Source organism: Mesoplodon mirus, assembly GCF_964341445.2.
Source record: "Mesoplodon mirus genome assembly, chromosome: 7".
Lineage (NCBI taxonomy): Eukaryota > Metazoa > Chordata > Mammalia > Artiodactyla > Ziphiidae > Mesoplodon > Mesoplodon mirus.
Genome location: NC_138983.1, coordinates 37,135,276 through 37,153,792, shown reverse-complemented (window position 1 = coordinate 37,153,792; position 18,517 = coordinate 37,135,276). Strand labels below are relative to the sequence as shown.

At 45.7% G+C, this 18,517-nt stretch overlaps 2 protein-coding genes and 1 long non-coding RNA gene across 3 annotated transcripts in view; 2 read left to right on the top strand and 1 right to left on the bottom strand.

The window, feature by feature from the left end:
- Positions 1-2,540: 2,540 nt before the first annotated feature.
- LOC309807892 lies at positions 2,541-10,706 on the bottom strand. The gene is made up of 3 exons (XR_014294689.1): positions 10,262-10,706; positions 9,249-9,388; positions 2,541-2,949 (listed from the first exon to the last, which is right to left on the bottom strand). It is a non-coding gene; the product is annotated as an uncharacterized lncRNA (long non-coding RNA).
- On the top strand, positions 6,222-7,787 carry LOC309807885 (lysine-specific demethylase 4D-like; the record flags this gene model as incomplete). The annotated part of the gene is given in 2 exon segments (XM_082627835.1): positions 6,222-7,610; positions 7,614-7,787. Coding segments are annotated over 2 exon segments (1,563 nt in total).
- Positions 10,707-10,856: 150 nt separating the features above from the next.
- ENDOD1 (endonuclease domain containing 1) overlaps positions 10,857-18,517 on the top strand; it is a 31,242-nt gene continuing 23,581 nt past the window's right edge. The window contains exon 1 of the mRNA XM_082627837.1: positions 10,857-11,267. Within this exon, the coding sequence (XP_082483963.1) occupies positions 10,968-11,267 (300 nt within the window). The 5' untranslated portion in view covers positions 10,857-10,967. The remainder of the gene's footprint in view (positions 11,268-18,517) is intronic.

The window sequence follows — 18,517 nt, the reverse complement described above, 5'->3', positions numbered from 1 at the left end:
TGAGAACACAAGCTATTAACTTAAATATACATTTTTCTACACCTCAGTTTCTTCCTCCATAAAATGGGAATAATCATAGAACCAGCTATGTTTCAAACATCCCATTCTCTTTCTAGCTTACATTTCCTAGTGTTCTAATAGAAGTATTTGACCTGATGGAGACATTCAGCCCATGAATCAAACACTGTTTCATTCTCCATCATTGCCCTCATGTTCTCATTTCCTTTTTTACCCAGGATAAATTTACTGTCCTATCATTTTAATCACTATGTTTTCCCTCCATCCAATACATCAAGACACGTGTTCCACTCTCCTTGAGATACACATGGGTGGAAAACCCTAACCCTGTGGAAACCTTACTATTTGCTTTCTTCCCATCTTTTGAGTCCCCTTCTGCATGGAGGAAAATTCCACAAAGTCATACAATATGAGTTCAGGAAACACATCAATACCAAGGCACACATAGGTTCTGCATTTCTTCAGCATCTACATGGAGAAGCATCCCATGTTGAGGAGGGTTTTGTTCTAGTGGAGGCCCCTTCCCCACTGCTCTTCCCTCATATAGGGCTTTGATGACAGCAACTTTATTAGGAAAGGGACCTTCAGACTGCTTGGGGAATTAAGCTGCCTAGACATCATGCCAGCCATTTACAGGAGCTGTCGGGGAAGGCCAGCAGCCCTGTACGTTAGGAGACACCTGGGGACCTTGGGCCCTTTTGAATGCTATAGCCCTCCAGTCATGGAAGGAGTCTAGGCTAGCCTATTGTTCAGGCATCTTAGGATGAACATCAAGGGTCATTTTTTAACAATGCTTCTCCTTCATAACAATCTATCCCCACGACCCTTGAGTGCTCATCAGGTGTTTCTGGAATAGGAAGAGAGATATTATTTGACTTCCACCCAATCGTTAGAGGCTACACTAATTGCATTTGTCACACTCCCTCAGCGATGAGCTACATTGTCAACCACTTACCCTCCCCACCATTTATTACCAATTCATAGTATAGAGACCTCGAGATTGTTTCTTTTATCCTTTGACATTCAAGTTGGAAAAGGAGAAGAGTGCATTGATCCTCCATTACCTACCCTCTGCATATTCCATGGTGCATGAGGCTCCAGCGCACAGGTACACAGAGCTACTACTGCTCACTCAGAGGGTCCCTGCCATCAGTATTCAGATCTGCAGCAAACATTCCTTTGATGCACTCTTACAAAAGCTACCAGCAGGGGTCACATAGAGCAAGGCTTTCCTTGGTTATATTTTTTGTCCCTGATCTCAGACCCAAAGGATAAAGGTTTAATGTTTAAGCCAAATTGTGGTGACCTCTTTGGGGAGAGGGGTGGTGGAGGATTGGGCCCCAGCCCCAGCTTCCTCTTGTCTTGAATGGACCCCAGATAACATATAGGGACCTCTGGCACCTCTTGCAGACCATAGGAGATGTGGGGAGTTTCTATTACTTGGAACAATGGCAGGCCAGCTGATCTTTCATAGTCTTATTGGGGAGACTACAGGGTGAGGAAGGTTAAATGCCTTTGTTCTCTAAAGGCAGTTGAGCTCTTCCTCACTGATTTCTTTACATGGTTTTCTTCTCCTCTCCCTGCTTCTTGTGCTGACCCGATACTACTGGTGTTTAATGCCCTGACCACTGTGCTAGCTCCGCCCATTCTGGCAGCTTTACCAGGGAAAACCCTCTGTACATAAAAGGACCCTGAAATTTGTATAACCTATCGATCTCATATATTTTCTTGTAAGAAAACTTAAACGAAAAATTTCAGGCAAAATACCTCTGTTTTGTGGGCTGATAACATTAAAAATGAGGCCTTTTACTAGATAGTTGGGAGAGCTGGTTGCATTCAATTGTGATGGAATCCGGAATGATGGAGTTAGGGTGGGGCTGATTTGAGTAGATCTGGAACAGATACATGGGTACTGACCATCAGTTCAAGTTTCATTTGGAAATGTTTTCTTGAGAGAGTACCTGTTTTCTTGGAAGGATAATTGTCTCTACTTTTATCCAAAGCAAGAAGATCAGAGGAGACTTCACTGCAAAGGTGATGCTTGGGCTGAAGCTTGAGAGTTGCCTGGGTGTAAAGACCATCAGACAAGAGTATATCGGCCTTTTTGAGACAGAGCCAGGAATGTGTCTGGAAGGAGAGAGCAAGGAGCCGGGTAGAAAGGGGTGAGGTCAAGAGGTGATGGTGGGCCAGATTGCTTAGGGACTTTTAGGATATTCGAAGGATTCTAAGTGGGGTGGAATAGGTGTTCCTGATGTTTGAGGACAGGAAAAGTGAAAGAGAATATTTGAATGGTGGAAATGAGGGGAGCTTAAGAGGATTAGGAAACAGTATTAAGGGAGCACTTGAAATTGGGTTGATGAGATACTTTGCTTTGTTTTCTTTTTCTTGTTTTATTTGTACACATATATTTTCTGTCCTAAAATTATAACTATTACATATGCTCTATAGAGTTCAAGTTGAACATGGAGTATACATAGTGAAGTTTATTTTTGAAATTGTTTTCAATACATTTTTTTTCACACACACACACTGTATTTTATTTTTACAAGAGATAAATAAAGTGACACAAAGCATTGTAAATGGATGACCACAAGAAAAGCAAAAATGATTGCAATTACCAAACACGAAACACACTCATATTATGTCATAATAGTGACATTCAGTCCAGTAATCTTCCACTGTAACAGCTCCTTTACTTTTCAGTGAAAATTAACTTGTATATTTTTTGCCTCTGAGTTCTTGTGGGATTTTTTTTTTTATTCAAACACAAAGTCACAAAAATTATAATCATCAGTTCACTCATTCCCATGTAATTAATTTCTTTTTCTTCTTGATGTTTTGTAAGGCACGTTTATGAATTCATCAGGTTTCCATTAGAGTTCTGAAAATGCTTATTCCTTCAGTTCCACAGTATAGTCAGTTACCAGAAACCTGTAATTGTCAGAGTGTTGTCCATGAATTTCTTCAAGATGAAACACTTTTATAGGAACATTTTTGCAAAAGCATCAGAGTATACGCAGTACTCTCTTTAAATGACAAAAGACTCAAAAATGACCACTGTTAAAGATTTGATGAAAGTTCATAATAATGCAATTGACAAGGAAATTTAGTTATTTCTGAGATATACATTTTAAAGTAATAACTAGAATTATGAGTTATAACATTATACAAGAACATATAAGATTTTTAGAAATTTCGTGTAATGTCTGAAACATTTATTTTAACGTATTTCCATACAAATAACCTAAAGAAAGTTTAGTATTAGCTGTTTGTTTTTTCGTTTGTTTATACAGCAGGTTCTTATTAGTCATCAATTTTATACACATCAGTGTATACATATCAATCCCAATCGCCCAATTCAGCACACCACCATCCCCACCGCACCACAATTTTCCCTACTTGGTGTCCATACATTTGTTCTCTACATCTGTGTCTGAACTTCTGCCCTGCAAACCGGTTCATCGGTACCATTTTTCTAGGTTCCACATACATGCGTTAATATACGATATTTGCTTTTTTTTTTCAACTAACTTCACTCTGTATGACAGTCTCCAGATCCACCCACGTCTCAACAAATGACTTAGTTTCGTTCTTTTTTATGGCTGAGTAATATTCCATTGTTTATATGTACCACAACTTCTTTATCCATTCGTCTGTCAATTGGCATTTAGGTTGCTTCCATGACCTGGTTATTGTAAATAGTGTTGCAATGAACATTGGGGCGCATGGGTCTTTTAGAATTATGTTTTTTTATCTGGGTGTAAGCTCAGTCACGGGATTGCTGGATCATATAGTATTTCTATTTTTAGGTTTTTAAGGAAACTCCATACTGTTCTCCATAGTGGCTCTATCAACTAACATTCCCATCAACAGTGCAAGAGGGTTCCCTTTTCAACACACCCTCTCTAGCTTCTGTGGTTTGTAGTTTTTCTGATGATTCACATTCTAACTGGTGTGAGGTGATACCTCATTGTAGTTTTGTTTTGCATTTCTCTAATAATTAGTGATGTTGAGCAGCTTTTCATGTTGATGCATCTCTTTTTCCTAACTTTAATGAAAATGTTACTTTTGTTTCACTGTGAAGAATGATCCTTGGTATTTTTTACCTTGAAATTCTTTATCTTACAAAACAAGTTTCTCTTGATGTTTTGAAAGTAAGAATTGTAAAATCATGAATGGATTTTGCTTTTCATCAAATGCTTTTTTGGTACCTACAAGATGATGATATTTTTCATTTATTTTGTTAATATTTTGAATTATATCATTAAAATTTCCAGTGTTGTATCATCCTTCCTTTCTATTTGGTCATGATGTATTATTCTTTTATAATATTGCTGTATTTCATTGGATAACATTCCATTTTATGTTTTCATCTATGCTTATAAACAAAGATGGCCTGTAGCTTTATTTTTTATTGTTCTGTTTTCGTTTTGCTATCAGAGATCAGAATAGCCTCATCTGAGTAGCTTTCCAACTTTTTCTATACTCTGAAACAATGTGCACAATAAGAGTTAACTGATTCTTGAAACTTTTCTAGATTCACATATAAAATGATGTGTCTCCTGGACTTTCAGGGGTCATACTTTGAACCAGCTTATTTTCCTGGGGTATTATTCAAGCTTTCTGGTGTTTCATGGATCCATTTTGGATATGTTTCCTCTCCAGAAAATTATTCTTTTCTCTTTTGAAAATTTTGCTGTCAAGTTTCTCCTAAGATTCTCTTTTGAGACTTTAAAAATCCTTTTGTGCACTACTTCATTCCTAGGGGTTTATTTTCCCCTTTTTTCTTAGGTTCAGTTATGCCCATGCTTTATTGCTATTATTAATTTCTTCCAAGTATATTTTTGGTCATCACTGTGTGGTCTTGTATGTGTTTTCTTTGATTAACTTTGTCTTTATTCTTTGTTATTTGTTTACTCCTACCACTTTTTTCTCCTGTTCTATTTTCTAGCTTCTTCAATTGAATGTTTAGTTCATATATTTTCAATCACCCTTCCTTTTCCTTTTGGTATGATGAAAGATATCTGTCTCCTTTAATTCTTTTCATCCTAAACTACACTTTAAAAATGTATTTAAATAATTTAAATAAATTAAAAAAATATTTCACAGAAATTTGTAAAAATCATCATAACTTGATGATTTATGACAATGAGCCATTCTGATGGCTGTGTAACCAGCATCGGCCTTCAGGATAGAATATTCACATTATTCTAGAGACTTCCTCACACCCCCACTCACAACCTCTCTCTTTCACAGCGGTAACCACTACTCTGACTTCTAACATAGATTACGTTGCCTCCTTTTTCTCTTTATATAAATGGAAGCATAGAATAGGAATTCTTTTGAGTCTGGATAATTTTCCTTGGTATTCTGTTTATAGAATTATTCTTATATTTTCATGTAGTTCTTGTTTATCTTCATTGCTGTATTGTATTCCATTGTATGAATATACTACAATGTAGTTAACCATTCTAATGTTGACAGGCATTTGAGTTGTTTCCAGTGTTTGGCTACTGAAATAATGTTGTTCTGAACATTCTTGGACTTGACTTTCATTGCACAGACATACACATATCCTAGGCATGAATCATAGCTCACGGGTAAGTTCAATGTTAGTGGATACTGTCCAAATAGTTTTTCAAAGTGAATGTAATGATTGCCATTTTCCTTACTAGAGTACAGGAATTTCCACTGTTCACAACAACACCATTTCTTGTATTGTCAATCTTATGAAATTTTAGCCTTTATTTGAATATGCAATTATAGTCCATGGTGGTGTTTTATTTGTAGTTCCCTAGTTACTATTTGCAAACATTAGTTTTCATCCTGTCTCTATTGTATGTTTTTTTTATAGGTTATGTTTTCAATACTGCCCTGAAGACACTACATTTGGGATACCCACCCAGGGCTGTGTGATTCACTAGACCTAAAGAGGCCAGAGCCAAGTGTCAACCAAGGACATCCCAGACTTGCAGGCTCAGCCAGCATCAGTCCTGAGCAAGGCTTCTGCCCAGCGTGGAGTCCCCTGAGCGTGGAGTCCCCTGCAGAATCAGCAAGCCTAAGAAATATTATCAACTCATTGCATTAAAGTCTACTGGGGTTTCCTGCTAATATACTCCAACCCATTTTTGAAAAAGTAGTGTTTTCCAGCATCCTCACCTATCCAGAACATAAATAAAAACTTGGGAGTTTCTTGCTTATTAATGAAAGCTATGAAGTCTAAGTCCAACTGGGACCAGAACCCAAGTTGTAGCATAATGGTATTTCATCCAACCAAAGAAGAGTTTAATGATTTCGAGAAATACATTGCTTATATGGAATCCCAAGGTGCACACCGAGCAGGCCTGGCTAAGATGATTCCACCCAAGGACTGGAAAGCCAGAGAGACCTATGATGATATCGCTGACATCTTAATAGCCGCTCCCCTCCAGCAGGTGACTTCTGGGAAGGCAGGTGTGTTTACTCAGCACCACAAAAAGAAGAAAACCATGACCGTGAGTGAGTATCGCCACTTAACAAACAGTGAAAAACACCAGACTCCATTCTACTCTGATTTTGAGGATCTGGAGCGAAAATACTGGAAAACACGCCCCTATGATTCACCAGTATATGGTGCGGACGTCAGTGGCTCCTTATTCGATCAAAACACGAAGCAGTGGAACCTTGGACACCTGGGAACCATTCAGGACCTGCTGGAACAGGAGTGCGGAGTGGTCATCGAAGGCGTCAACACCCCCTACCTGTACTTCGGCATGTGGAAGACTGCCTTCGCCTGGCACACGGAGGACATGGACCTTTACAGCATCAACTACCTGCACTTCGGGGAGCCTAAGACGTGGTACGCGGTGCCCCCGGAGCACGGCCGGCGCCTGGAACGCCTGGCCATGGAGCTTTTCCCAGGCAGCTCGCGGGGCTGTGAGGCCTTCCTGCGGCACAAGGTTGCTCTCATCTCGCCCACGGTCCTCAAGGACAACGGCATCCCCTTCGGTCGGGTCACTCAGGAGTCTGGAGAGTTCATAGTGACGTTTCCCTATGGCTACCACTCTGGCTTCAACCATGGCTTCAACTGCGCGGAAGCCATCAATTTCGCCACCCCGCGCTGGATCGATTATGGCAAAGTGGCCTCGCAGTGCAGCTGCGGGGAGGCCCGGGTCGTCTTCTCCATGGACCCCTTCGTGCGCATCCTGCAACCGGAGCGCTATGAGCTGTGGAAACGCGGGCAGGACCGGACCGTGCTGAAGCACACGCAGTTCCCAGAGCCCAGCAGCCAGGGCCTGAACGCCTGGAGGGAGGTCCGCGCGGCCTGGGGAGCCGTTCTGGGCCCGAGGCACCACCAGCCCCGCCGCGCTCTGTGCCCCCGTGGGCCTGTAGCCGCGGACGGTGGGACCCGCTACCAAGTCCCTGTGCATGCTGTGTCCCGGCGCCCCTCGCCGTCCCGGGGTTCTTGCTCGGCCACCCAGTTCGAGGCTGTGGCCACCTGCACCTCCGGGGAGCCCGGCCCGACCCAGCCGCCAACCCCAGGTCCATCCGCCCCGGATCGCCACCCAGCTGGAAGATGTGGCCCTCGTCGTCGTCCTTGGGAACAGGGGACTTAGGAGCCAACTGCTCCCCCCAGGGCGAAGAGGAGGCTTTCCTTAGACATAGCTCAGGACCCAGAGGCTCAGCCCCTGCCTGTGGAGGCACCCTCGCCAGACAACGCTGACCTGCTCAGCCCTGGGCTCCAGCATCCCGCCAAGGCTTCTGGCTGTGGTTGTGGCCTTGTCCCCTAAGCCCAGGGGATGCCTTTCTACCCCATCCTGTGGGCCAGCTCTGGATGCTGCTGAACTTCTAAAGAATCCTGGGCTTTGATTACCCTCCAGTCTCTCTCCTTTTCCTCTTCCCCCTTCCCTTCCCACTTTTCTTGCCAAACTAGGCCCTTTTGACCAATTAGGTCAGTAGAGACTCAGATAATAATTGATCATCTTTCTGAGTCTTTGATGTATTGAAAATGTGTTCTCTGCCAGTAAGGTAAACAGAATGTTAAAATCTGACTTTATTAAATATATTAAAGGTAACCAGAATGTTAAAATCTGACTTTATTTTTTGTGTTGTTCATTCAGTCAACTGAGAGGTGGTCGTTTTTCCTGCACTTTTCTTAATAATTATATCAAAACATTTCAAGCAAAACTTATTTTTCTGAGCTTGTTGCCTTGTGTGACGTTGGTGAGTGAGTTTGTGGTTGATTGTTGGGTTCCAGCTGGCTGGCTGGGTTGGGGGATTTGGTTTGCAGCCCTATCTGAAGGATGACTTGGTGGAAATCACCTGGCACTTGGTAGCTCCAAGTTGCTAGGAGTGATGAGCAAACATAGGGCAAAAAGTGCCAGCATGTGAAAATCTCCTCTCCAAGTCTCCACTGCCTTCTCAATGCTGTATGTATATTTCACATGGTTAAGTCATTGATACATCCCAATAAACAAATCCATAAATAAATGAACAAGACAATTTCAAGGGGGCATATGTTCTGTGAAGAGATTAAAGGGGATGGGGTGATAGGGCAGAATGGGCAGTGTGGTTCCGGTGGTCAGGGAATACTTCATAGAGCAGGAGACCTTTCTGAGTCCCAAATGACAAGAAGGAAGGTCCAGAGCTGATTTCCACTTGGATGAAACAACAAGTGTAACAGCCCTAACACAGAGCATGGTGTTTTTGTGTGGATAGAGAGGAAGCTCATTTGTGTCTGGGGCATAGAGAAGGGAGAGGCAGGGTCCAGGGTATGTAGGACCTTGTAGCTCATGTTAAATATTTGAGTTTTTTTCAGCTTGAAATGAGAAGGCATTGGAAGTTTAAAACAGCACTTGACATGATATAATTTGCATATTTAACTGATCACCTTAATTGTTCTGTGGACCCCTTGGGGGCAGGAGAAGTAGTTACAACATCTAAGTAATACAGGTGAGAATTGATGGTTACTGACATAGGCCATATTGTTGAAAATGCACAGAAGTGGCTAAACTCAGAATAAATTTTGGAAATTGAAAATGATAGTTTGGATGCAGAAGGAACATGTGACTCCAAGTCTAGTTGTTACTGTGACATCACACTGTGTCTTTTTTTGTTTTTTAAATTAAGAAATAAATTTAGGTTTCATTTCAGGGGCCAAGTCAACCTTTTCAGGTATTGAAGCCTCCAAGAATTGGTTCTTAAGCTCCAAAATCTGCTTTTCTGACAATTTCTCTATTTTATAGGCTCACCTCATGGATTTGCTGTGACTTAGAGGAAAGGCCAGGCTTAGGAAGCAGATGGGCCTGGCTCAAATCTGGCTCAGGACTCACTGATTATGCCATCTTGGACAAGCATCTGAACGCTCTGGTCCAGTTCCCCACGTGGCACACTGAGGAAATAAGATTAAATAATAAGATGTGAGTGAAGGCACCCTAGTAGGCGCTCTGCTTCAGTCTCTACCACCACCGCAGTCCAAGCTACCATCTCTCATCTGGATCTTTATAAATGTTTTTCTTCATTCATTCTGGGCCACTCCAGTCTGTCCATTTCTGACCAGAAAACAAATGTGATTGTGTCTACACCACTGAAAGATCAAAATCCTCAACATGATTTATATAATTTTACTTTCCAAACTGCAGGACATGAGCCATTAGTGGGTCATAGAAACAACTTTGTGGGTTACCAGCAGCATGTTTTTTAAAGGGCAACAAAATAGAATACAACAGAAATACTAGATTGCAATGTCAATTTTAAGCGTAAGGATTATTACATGAAGCTTGTTTTCTCAACATGGGTCCGTGTCCTGCTGAAAAATATTTGACGGCCTCTAGCCTATGATCCCCTGAATGCTGTGTCTCCCGCCTCCTTTAGCCCTATTTCTTATAATCTTCTCCCACGTCTCTGTTCTCTACCCACACCCACCTTAAATTCCTCCAACATACCACGTTCCCTTCTGCTGGGAGACCCCTTAGCTCATGCTGCTTTCCTCTTTGCCTAGTTCATGTCAACATCTTGGTCTCAGTCCAGACAACACTCTTCAGGCAAACACGCCCTGAATCCCTGGAGGGGCAGGTTCTCAGAGCTCCATGTTCAGTGTGTGTCATTATTCCTTTAATAGCCTGCTTCTTTGATTAACGACAAGCTTTCCCACTAGGTTTCGTCTGCAGGACCGCAGGGACCCTATTCTTGTTTACCACTGTACCCAGTCGCTGAACCCAGGTTGGCACATAGGCACTCAAGAAAGACATATGAATCAACCAACCTGTCAACCAGTGATGTTGGCCGGTCTCGTTTATTTCTTGGTTTTGGTTTTGATTCTAAGCCTCGCAGCACCAAGTAAACCACAAGAGCTGTCCTATTTCCCTAGGTTAGGAATTTCCTAGAAGCGGATTTTTAACTTGGGTCTCCTGGCTTTTGATCTGCTGAAACTTCATCAAAGCTGTGTCCGTGAATTGGCGGATGAGCATTTCGTTGTAAAGGGGGAGACTGATTTCCGTCGGATGTCACTGGGGGGGTCCCCGCCCATCAGACCCAAAGAGCCACAGTTCTGTGGGCATCTCCTGCCGCCTCTTTGCATCCTTGAGGATCCTTGGGGCGCGCTGGCTCAGTAGGCTTCTAGGCTCCCAGCCCCGGGGACGGTTCCTTCCCGTTTCCTCCGATTAAGCCGACCCGGTTCATACCTTTCAGTCTTGGGAGCGCGCGTCCCCGAGCCTGCGAGCGCAGACTGCAGAAACCAGGCGGTGCAAGTCCGGGTGCATCGTCGCGCCCGGCCCCGGGCCTGCGCAGCCATCTTCAGGGAGGAGGGTGAGAGGGAGGCGCGGCCTCGGGACGCGGACCCGCCCCCGCCGCCGGGGCCGCCCAGCTCGGCCCGCAGAGCGCTAGCTCAGCTGCGCCGCCCCCGGCTTCCGACTTCCCCGCGGCCCCGCTCGGCGGCCTCGCGCTCTCCCCGCCCGGCCCGCAGACGCGCCATGGGCCCCGCGCGCTGTTTGGCGCTGGGCGGCCTCCTCGCTCTGGCGGGGCTGTTGGAGGGCCGGCTCGTGCGCGAGCAGGAAGCCGGCTTCGGCGAATGCGACCGATTCTTCTACGCCGGGACCCCGCCCGCGGGGCTGGCGGCTGCTGCCCACGTGAAGATCTGTCAGCGCTCCGAGGGCGCCGAGCGCTTCGCCACCCTGTACAGCACCCGGGACCGTATCCCCGTGTACTCGGCGTTCCGCGCCGCGCGCCCCGCGCCCCTGGGAGCGGAGCAGCGCTGGCTGGTGGAGCCGCAGGTAAGCGAGGCGCTTCCCAAGCCCGGCCGCTGGGCTGGCCTCCCAGGGCGCTTTGCAGCCACCGTGAGCGGTAGGGCGGGGAAGGGCAGCCCCAGCCTTCGGTGCCAGGGTCGGGGAACCCGGGTTTCCACCCGCCCCACCGCGCCCCCGGAGTTACAGACTGCCTCGTCCCCTGTCAAAGCCACGGCCAGAGCTGGGCGATCTGCGAGCCTTCGCTTTAAGCCTCAGGGGTCCGAGGCCCCCAGTGGGAGGTGGTTCTCTCTGCACTTCAGAGGAGACATCTGCAGTGTCTCATTCACTTCCTGAATAATGAGGACTGTGAGACGGAGACCCAAGAGACCACTCAGATCTTCGGGACGCCTAGGCTGGGAGCTCACAGGTCGTTGCCACAATTCTGTGGGATGGGTGGGTGAGTGGGCATTTTTATGCCCATTTTACAGAAGAGGAGATCAAGGCTCGGCGGGGCGATGAGACTTGCGTAAAGATGGGGCCGGTCTTTTGGCTAGAAGTTCACTGCCCTTCCTACTAGGGAAAAGCTTTTCTTCTGCAGAGGCCACCTGAGCCTGAAAAGCCTTCCCTTCTGCACAGGACATTGAGTAAATTCGATCTGAAGTTAATGTTGGGTTAGGACAATGAAATAAAGGTATGGATTTTTAGAAATGCGATGGGATAGTTACGAATAGTAGGGACATTGACTACCTCCTACTAATGGGAAGAACAAACCTGTTTCTCCTGGCTCTTCATATCTATATTGTCAGACCACTTGGAAATCGTGTCATCTCTCAGGGTTTTCTGTTCTGTCTGGTGAGAGTGACCAAACACTCCAAGAGGCTCCCAGAGGTCCTTCTGAAGCTGCCTTCACACACCCTGCCCTAGGTCTGCTCAGCCAGCCTCCGGTGGAGAACACCCTGCCAGGCTCCCCTGTCCCAGCAACCAGGGACACCCAATCTGGGGGAGGAGCTGAACACTCAGCCCACCCATTCTTTCTTTCTTTTTTTTTTTTTTTAGAACTGGTTGACCTTGATCTTTTTTTGTTTTACTTTTTTTTTAATTGAAGTATAGTTGACTTACATCAGCCTGCCCATTCTTGATGGCCACAGCTGCCTAGGCATTGTGAGCAGGGGACTGGCTTTCAGCTGTTGTGTTCAGAGCCCTGTGTTGTAATTTCTATATCATTCAGTTATTTCTGGCTCTAAGACCTTGACCAGATCTCAGGCCATCTGCACCTCCGTCTCTTTACCTTCTCCACAGCCTGTTGATGTCAGGACCTATGAGATCAGGCATGTGAAGAAGCCTTTGTAAAGTATACACACTTAAGGCATATAGTAACCTAAAGTTAGTTTGCCCCCATCTGCACCCCTAGAGCTCTCTGCGGTTCCCCCAGTTCCCCAATATGCATGTGATTGCAGACCTGTGAGGAACATAGATGACCTGGTCCTTTCTCACCGAGGATCTCATGGATGGCTTGGGGAGACAGAACATACATGTGAGGAAGACGTGGGATGCATGCCTAACAAATTTCAGTTAAATCCAGAACTACCACATTTAGTAGTCACCCACTGTGTGCCAGGCACTTGGGGTGCCAGGGGAACAGAGTGTAGCTCTGGGAATCAAAGGCTTCCTGGTCTGCTGGGTGAAGAGGTGGCAACACCTCTGATTAGAGCCACGCTGCGTGGGTTTAAGCCTCAGTTCTTCCACTGACTTGCTGTAAACTTGGGCTGGTTGACTTAGAGGTAATAACAGGGTGATTTTGAGGATTGAATATAAGGTTCTCGTGCCTGGCATATCAGTCCTAGCTGTTATTATGACATAAGCAAAAACATCCTCAGTTTAAAAGGGTAGAAGAAGTCTTATTAGATTTAATCCGTCTTGGAGGTGAGGGGGTAAGCCTTTGGGTCAGGGTGACGTTTGTGCTTTGCCTGGAAGGATGAGGCGGAGTTCAGAAGGGAGACAGGGACAAAAACATTCCCAGCAGAGGGGACAGGCTGTGTGAGAAATGCATGGCCGAGTCAGGGATTAGTGTGTGGGGAGTGGTTGGAGCAGCTAAACCAGTACAAGTGAGTAGATGACTCAGTGAGTAGATGACTCAAGTGCTCAGAATAAAGAGAAGTGATGGAAGGGAGGGGTCGGGTATGAAGGAGCGATCAAGGGAGGTTTGGGGCGGGGGTGTCTAGCAGAGCCATTTATGCAGTTATTGAAGGAGCCCAAGGAGCGTGACTCATTCAGCAGAGAGGAAACAGACAGAACCTTCACATAGGCAGTGGAGACTGAGGGCCCTGGTAATGAGGGATAGAACTGGAGAGGTAATACAGGATGGGGAAGGAGGAAGGAGCTGGTGGGGTGGGAGGGAATAGTTCCAAATGGCAGCTCGAGAGGTGAGAGGTGCAGTGGTTCGGAAAAGCACAGGAGGCCAGAGTTCCCGACTGGGGAGGTGGGAAGGGTCCAGTGGCTGAGCACAACTGGAAGGATGCTTTTCTCTGCAAGACAGCCTTGTGCTGCCCGTCCCTTCCCACCCTAGTGTCCAGTCAAGTCAGCCAGGAGCCAGGGGCTATTAGGAAGGAGGCAAGGAAGGAGAGTGGGGGAGAAGCCGCCAGATTGCCATGCTGGCAGGCTCTGGAGCGCACTGCAGCAACCCTGCCCCTCTGAGGCCTGCCTCCCAGCCAGTGTGCCCACTGCAGAGAGATGCTCAGGGCTCAACGTGGACTTCTGACTGCTTCCAAGCACTCTGTAATGCTGAGTCACCTTGTGCCCACATCACCTCTTTAGGAGGTTAGTGTTACCAAGAGGCCCAGCAGATAGAGGAGGAAGCGGCAGGGGACCAAAGGAGCTGGGTGCTTGCCTTCGGTAGTTAGTTAGGTAGGGCTGTTCTGACCCTGTGGCTCCTGAAGCTCAACTAGGGCAGCTCTCGCAAGGCTGTCCTGCAGTTTCCCTTTGGGAAAAAAAAAAACAAACCCGAAAACCTCCTGAATCGAAGATGATAGAAACTTAGTCACTCGTGCGTAAAACCTTTAGGGTGTTTTAAGCACTCTTGTGCTTAAAAACACAGGGACCCAGAGTTCCACCCTGCAGAATGCAGTTTACAGGGGCCCCGTGCCCTGGCTCCTGTCTGTAGCTCCGGCCTGTCTCCTACCCCTCCCCACCCTCATGTACTGTTCTAGCATTATCTAGCTGCCTGGAGTGCCTCTCATAAACCATTCTGTTGGTCACATTTGTTCTTTTGCTCATGCTGATTCCTTTTGCCCCAAATGCCCTTTCTACGCTGCCCCCGTCTTGCCCCTCACTGCCTCCCTACTCCAACCTTTAAGACCGCTGAGGTGTCGCCTCCTCCAGAAAGAAGAGCCCACCTGAGTGAGGTCCACTTCCTGAGTTAGGTCCACCCCACAGTGCTCCCTGTCATTTCTCTATTTTTGTACTTACCACACTGTTTTATACCTACCTGCTTGTGGGTCCGTCTCTCCAGCGGAGGGACTGAGGGCTTGCATTTCTAGTGCCTAGGACATAGAAAGCACTCAGTAAGTGTTGAACAAAACCATTTGATGTTCGGAGGTTCAGTCAATCAGCAGTGGGTGAGATATTCTGCTTGAGCTTTCTTGGTGGAGAGCTGCCTGCTTTAGAAGCTTGCCTCCCAGCTAGCCAGCAACCACTGTTCCAAACATATTCCGTATGCAGAGCTGGAACCTTCCTCTAAATCCACCCCACCTGTTCTAGCTCCGGCCTTTGGAACTACCCCAGATGATTTCGATCTCTTTAGCATCAGGTGACAGGATCCCGCATTTGAGGGGCCTTCTGAAGGACATAATGGGAACTTTAAAAGGAAGCAGAGGGACTTCCCTGGCGGTCCAGTGGTTAAGACTTTGCCTTCCAGTGCGGCAGCGGGGGGGATGCAGGTTCGATCCCTGGCCGGGGAACTGAGATCCCACATGCCTCCTGACCAAAAAACCAAAACATAAAACAGAAGCACTATTGTAACAAATTCAAAAAAGACTTTAAAAATGGTCCACATCAAAAAAAATTTTTTTAAACGGAAACAGAGAAGACAGAGGGCAGTTGTGGGTTTTATGTGGAATGTGGTCACCTTTAAATTGAGAATGGGGAGAAGGCAAGAAAGAGATGAGACAGTGTGTCCCTATTAGCAGGACAGAGATGGTCCGGAGGGTTTGCAGTCAAAATTGAGAACTGGGTTCTGTTTCAGTACAGGGAGCCTCAAACCTTTTAGTTGCTTAGCTCATTTCTGTTTAATGGAAGAATTTTTGGATAAGGTACTAGTGATGCCTTTGCAAAGGATGTTGTCAATTCACGCTAGAAGCCAACGTATAAGACCCTGTCATTAAAAAAAAAAATTTTTTTTTTTGGCCATGCCACGCAGCCTGTGGGATCTTAGTATCCCGACCAGGGATCAAACCCGTGCCCCCTGCAGGGGGAGTGCAGAGTCTTAACCACTGGACCGCCAGGGAAGTCCTCAAGACCCTGTCATTTTGTAAATGTGAATATTGGAAGGAACTGGTTTTATATTCTGCTGATACTTCTTTAATCTTACAAAAATACTGTGAGGTAGATCTTATTCTCTTCATTGTAGAAATGAGGAAACTGGCTCAGAGAGGTTAATTGTTGTGCCCAAGGCCACACAGCTTGGATTTGAACTCATGACTAGTTGCTCCTTAGTCTGGAGCTCTTTTCATGAACCATGGAGATCTTTGACTTCCCATGGATCCACTGCATTAATGGTCATAGGACTTCAATTCTCATCTTTTATATGGAAATCTGAATTTCTACTCCATTTCTCTTTCCCAACAGTCGTAGGACAAGTCAGAGCACATTTGGCCACGTGAATGTTGCTCAGGTGTCAGTGGCTCCGGAGTGAAGCAGATATTCCTGTTAACGGCAAAAGTATTTTCCTAAAGGGCCCAAAGAAGTCACATTTCAAATCTTAGTAAATGTACGTGAACAGTTGTCACAGCTAGAAGCTCGATTAAGTCCTTAATTTTTAATTTCCATCAGAGGCTTCTTTCTTGCACTTCCTGAAACTGTTTGACACACTGTTTCATTTATTCTAACATCAGCCGTCTTTTAATTGTCTCAGAGAACAAATATAAAGAAGATATCATACACATCTCTGGGTAAGGGACACAGCAAACAGGACAATTCTGATTCTTCCTTCCTCGTTAAGAAACGTGACTTCAGGGGCTTCCCTGGTGGCGCAGTGATTGAGAGTCGCCTGCTGATGCAGGGGACACAGGTTCGTGCCCCGGTCCGGGAAGATCCCACATGCCGCGGAGCACCTGGGCCCGTGAGCCATGGCCGTTGAGCCTGTGCGTCCGGAGCCTGTGCTCCGCAACGGGAGAGGCCACAGCAGTGAGAGGCCCGCGTACCGCGAAAGAAAAAAACAAAACAAAACAAAACGTGACTTCAGATCCCTGCTCTGCCATTTACAATCTGTGCCAGTCCTATTTTTCTGATCTGTTCATTAAAGATAATAACAGTGTTGACTTCACAGAGTGGTCGTGACACATAAACGAGATAACACATATAAGCATGCAGCATAGAACCTGTAATATGGTGAGGTCTTAATAAATAGTAATGTGTACACTATTAAGGTCTTACTCTAATAGATGTTAGACACACACAACACACACAAATGGAATGTTGGATTAGATAGGCAACTCCTACAATTCCACAAATCTCGCCTACAACATAAAACATCCATCTGTGTATCTTCTCAAATGCTCGATATGTCCCACATTCACATAATAGGTGCTCAGAAGGTACATGGCGAGAGATTGAATGAATGGACGATGGAATGGACGGGTGGATGGGTAGATGGATTTAGGTGATTGGAAGAACAAAAACAAAACAGGTGCCAGAGGCACCTCCACCCTCCTAGCCCTGAGCAACCAAGAGGTGTGTTGTCATGAAACGAACAGTGAGCAATTGCATTCCAGCCTACTCTGCTGAGCCCGAGGAGGGCCAGGAAGCGCCAGGCTCACAGGGATGGTTCCAAAGTCAATTGCTCACAGTTTCTTCCTTACTGGAGTGCAGATAGTAAAAACAGCAGTCATACATGCTACGCTTCACTCCATTTTTCTCCTTTTCTGGCTTTTTCTTCATCTTTGAATTTAGTGTTTCCATCTGATTCGTGGTCATTCTCAGGAGCGAGTTAGGGTACTTGCCCTGTATCGGCAGAACATTTTAGTGATGTTTTGTCCTGGAACAGTCTAGTGGTGATGGAGCTGTGCACCGTTCTTTCAGTCCAGGCTTAAATTTGGACAATCCAGGAAAGGAACTATCATTTACTGATCCCTTACTGTGTGCAAGGATCTTCACAAATTAACTCATTCACAGAACAACTCTAGGTCCTATGACCCATGGTTTATAGTTTAGGAAACTGAGGTTCAGCGTCATTAAATAACTTATCCAAGGTCACACAGCTGCTAGATGGCAAAGTCTGGTTTGGAGCTTATGGCTGTCCCACTCCAGAGCTCTTAGCTCTGCTTTCTGCTCTACCATGTTGCTTTCCACTGACAATGTCAGTATTTTCTCTCCAGATTCCAAATTGACTGATTTGTTATTTTACTTTATTTATTTATTTATTTTTTATTGCGGTACGCGGGCCTCTCACTGTTGTGGCCTCTCCCGTTGCGGAGCACAGGCTCCGGATGCACAGGCTCAGTGGCCCTGGCTCACGGGCCCAGGTGCTCCACGGCATGTGGGATCTTCCCGGACCGGGGCACGAACCCGTGTCCCCTGCATTGGCAGGCGGACTCTCAACCACTGCGCCACCAGGGAAGCCCTGTTATTTTATTTTTATTTTACTGAACTAATCCAGTTCTTTGGATGATGTCTGGCTTGGCTTCTAACACACCATTCTGGAAATCTCAGTTATAGCTCATGGTGATTGAATGGAGCTTTCCTTGAGGAATAAAGATTTTATTTGTTGGGTTTTAATTCCTCTTCCTTTTAAACTGTCAGCTGTACAAGTGGAAATATGAGAAAATAAGTCCTCCCGTTTGCCAGTAGCTTTCACTGCCAGTGATCTGGTGTTGCTCCTAGAGTTCCTGTTAGTTCAAAAATGTTTTTCCTTCATGTTGTGTGTCGTGTCTCCTGAGTGGTCACGTACCCTTTCAGTTAGTAGAACTTGACACCTATGGCAGCAATAATTCGTTGCCTGCTGACATATCTATTTGGCCACTGAAAGGAAGGAGAAATAAAAAAGAAACCAACTCATAGGCTGAACCCAAAATAGAAGCACCATT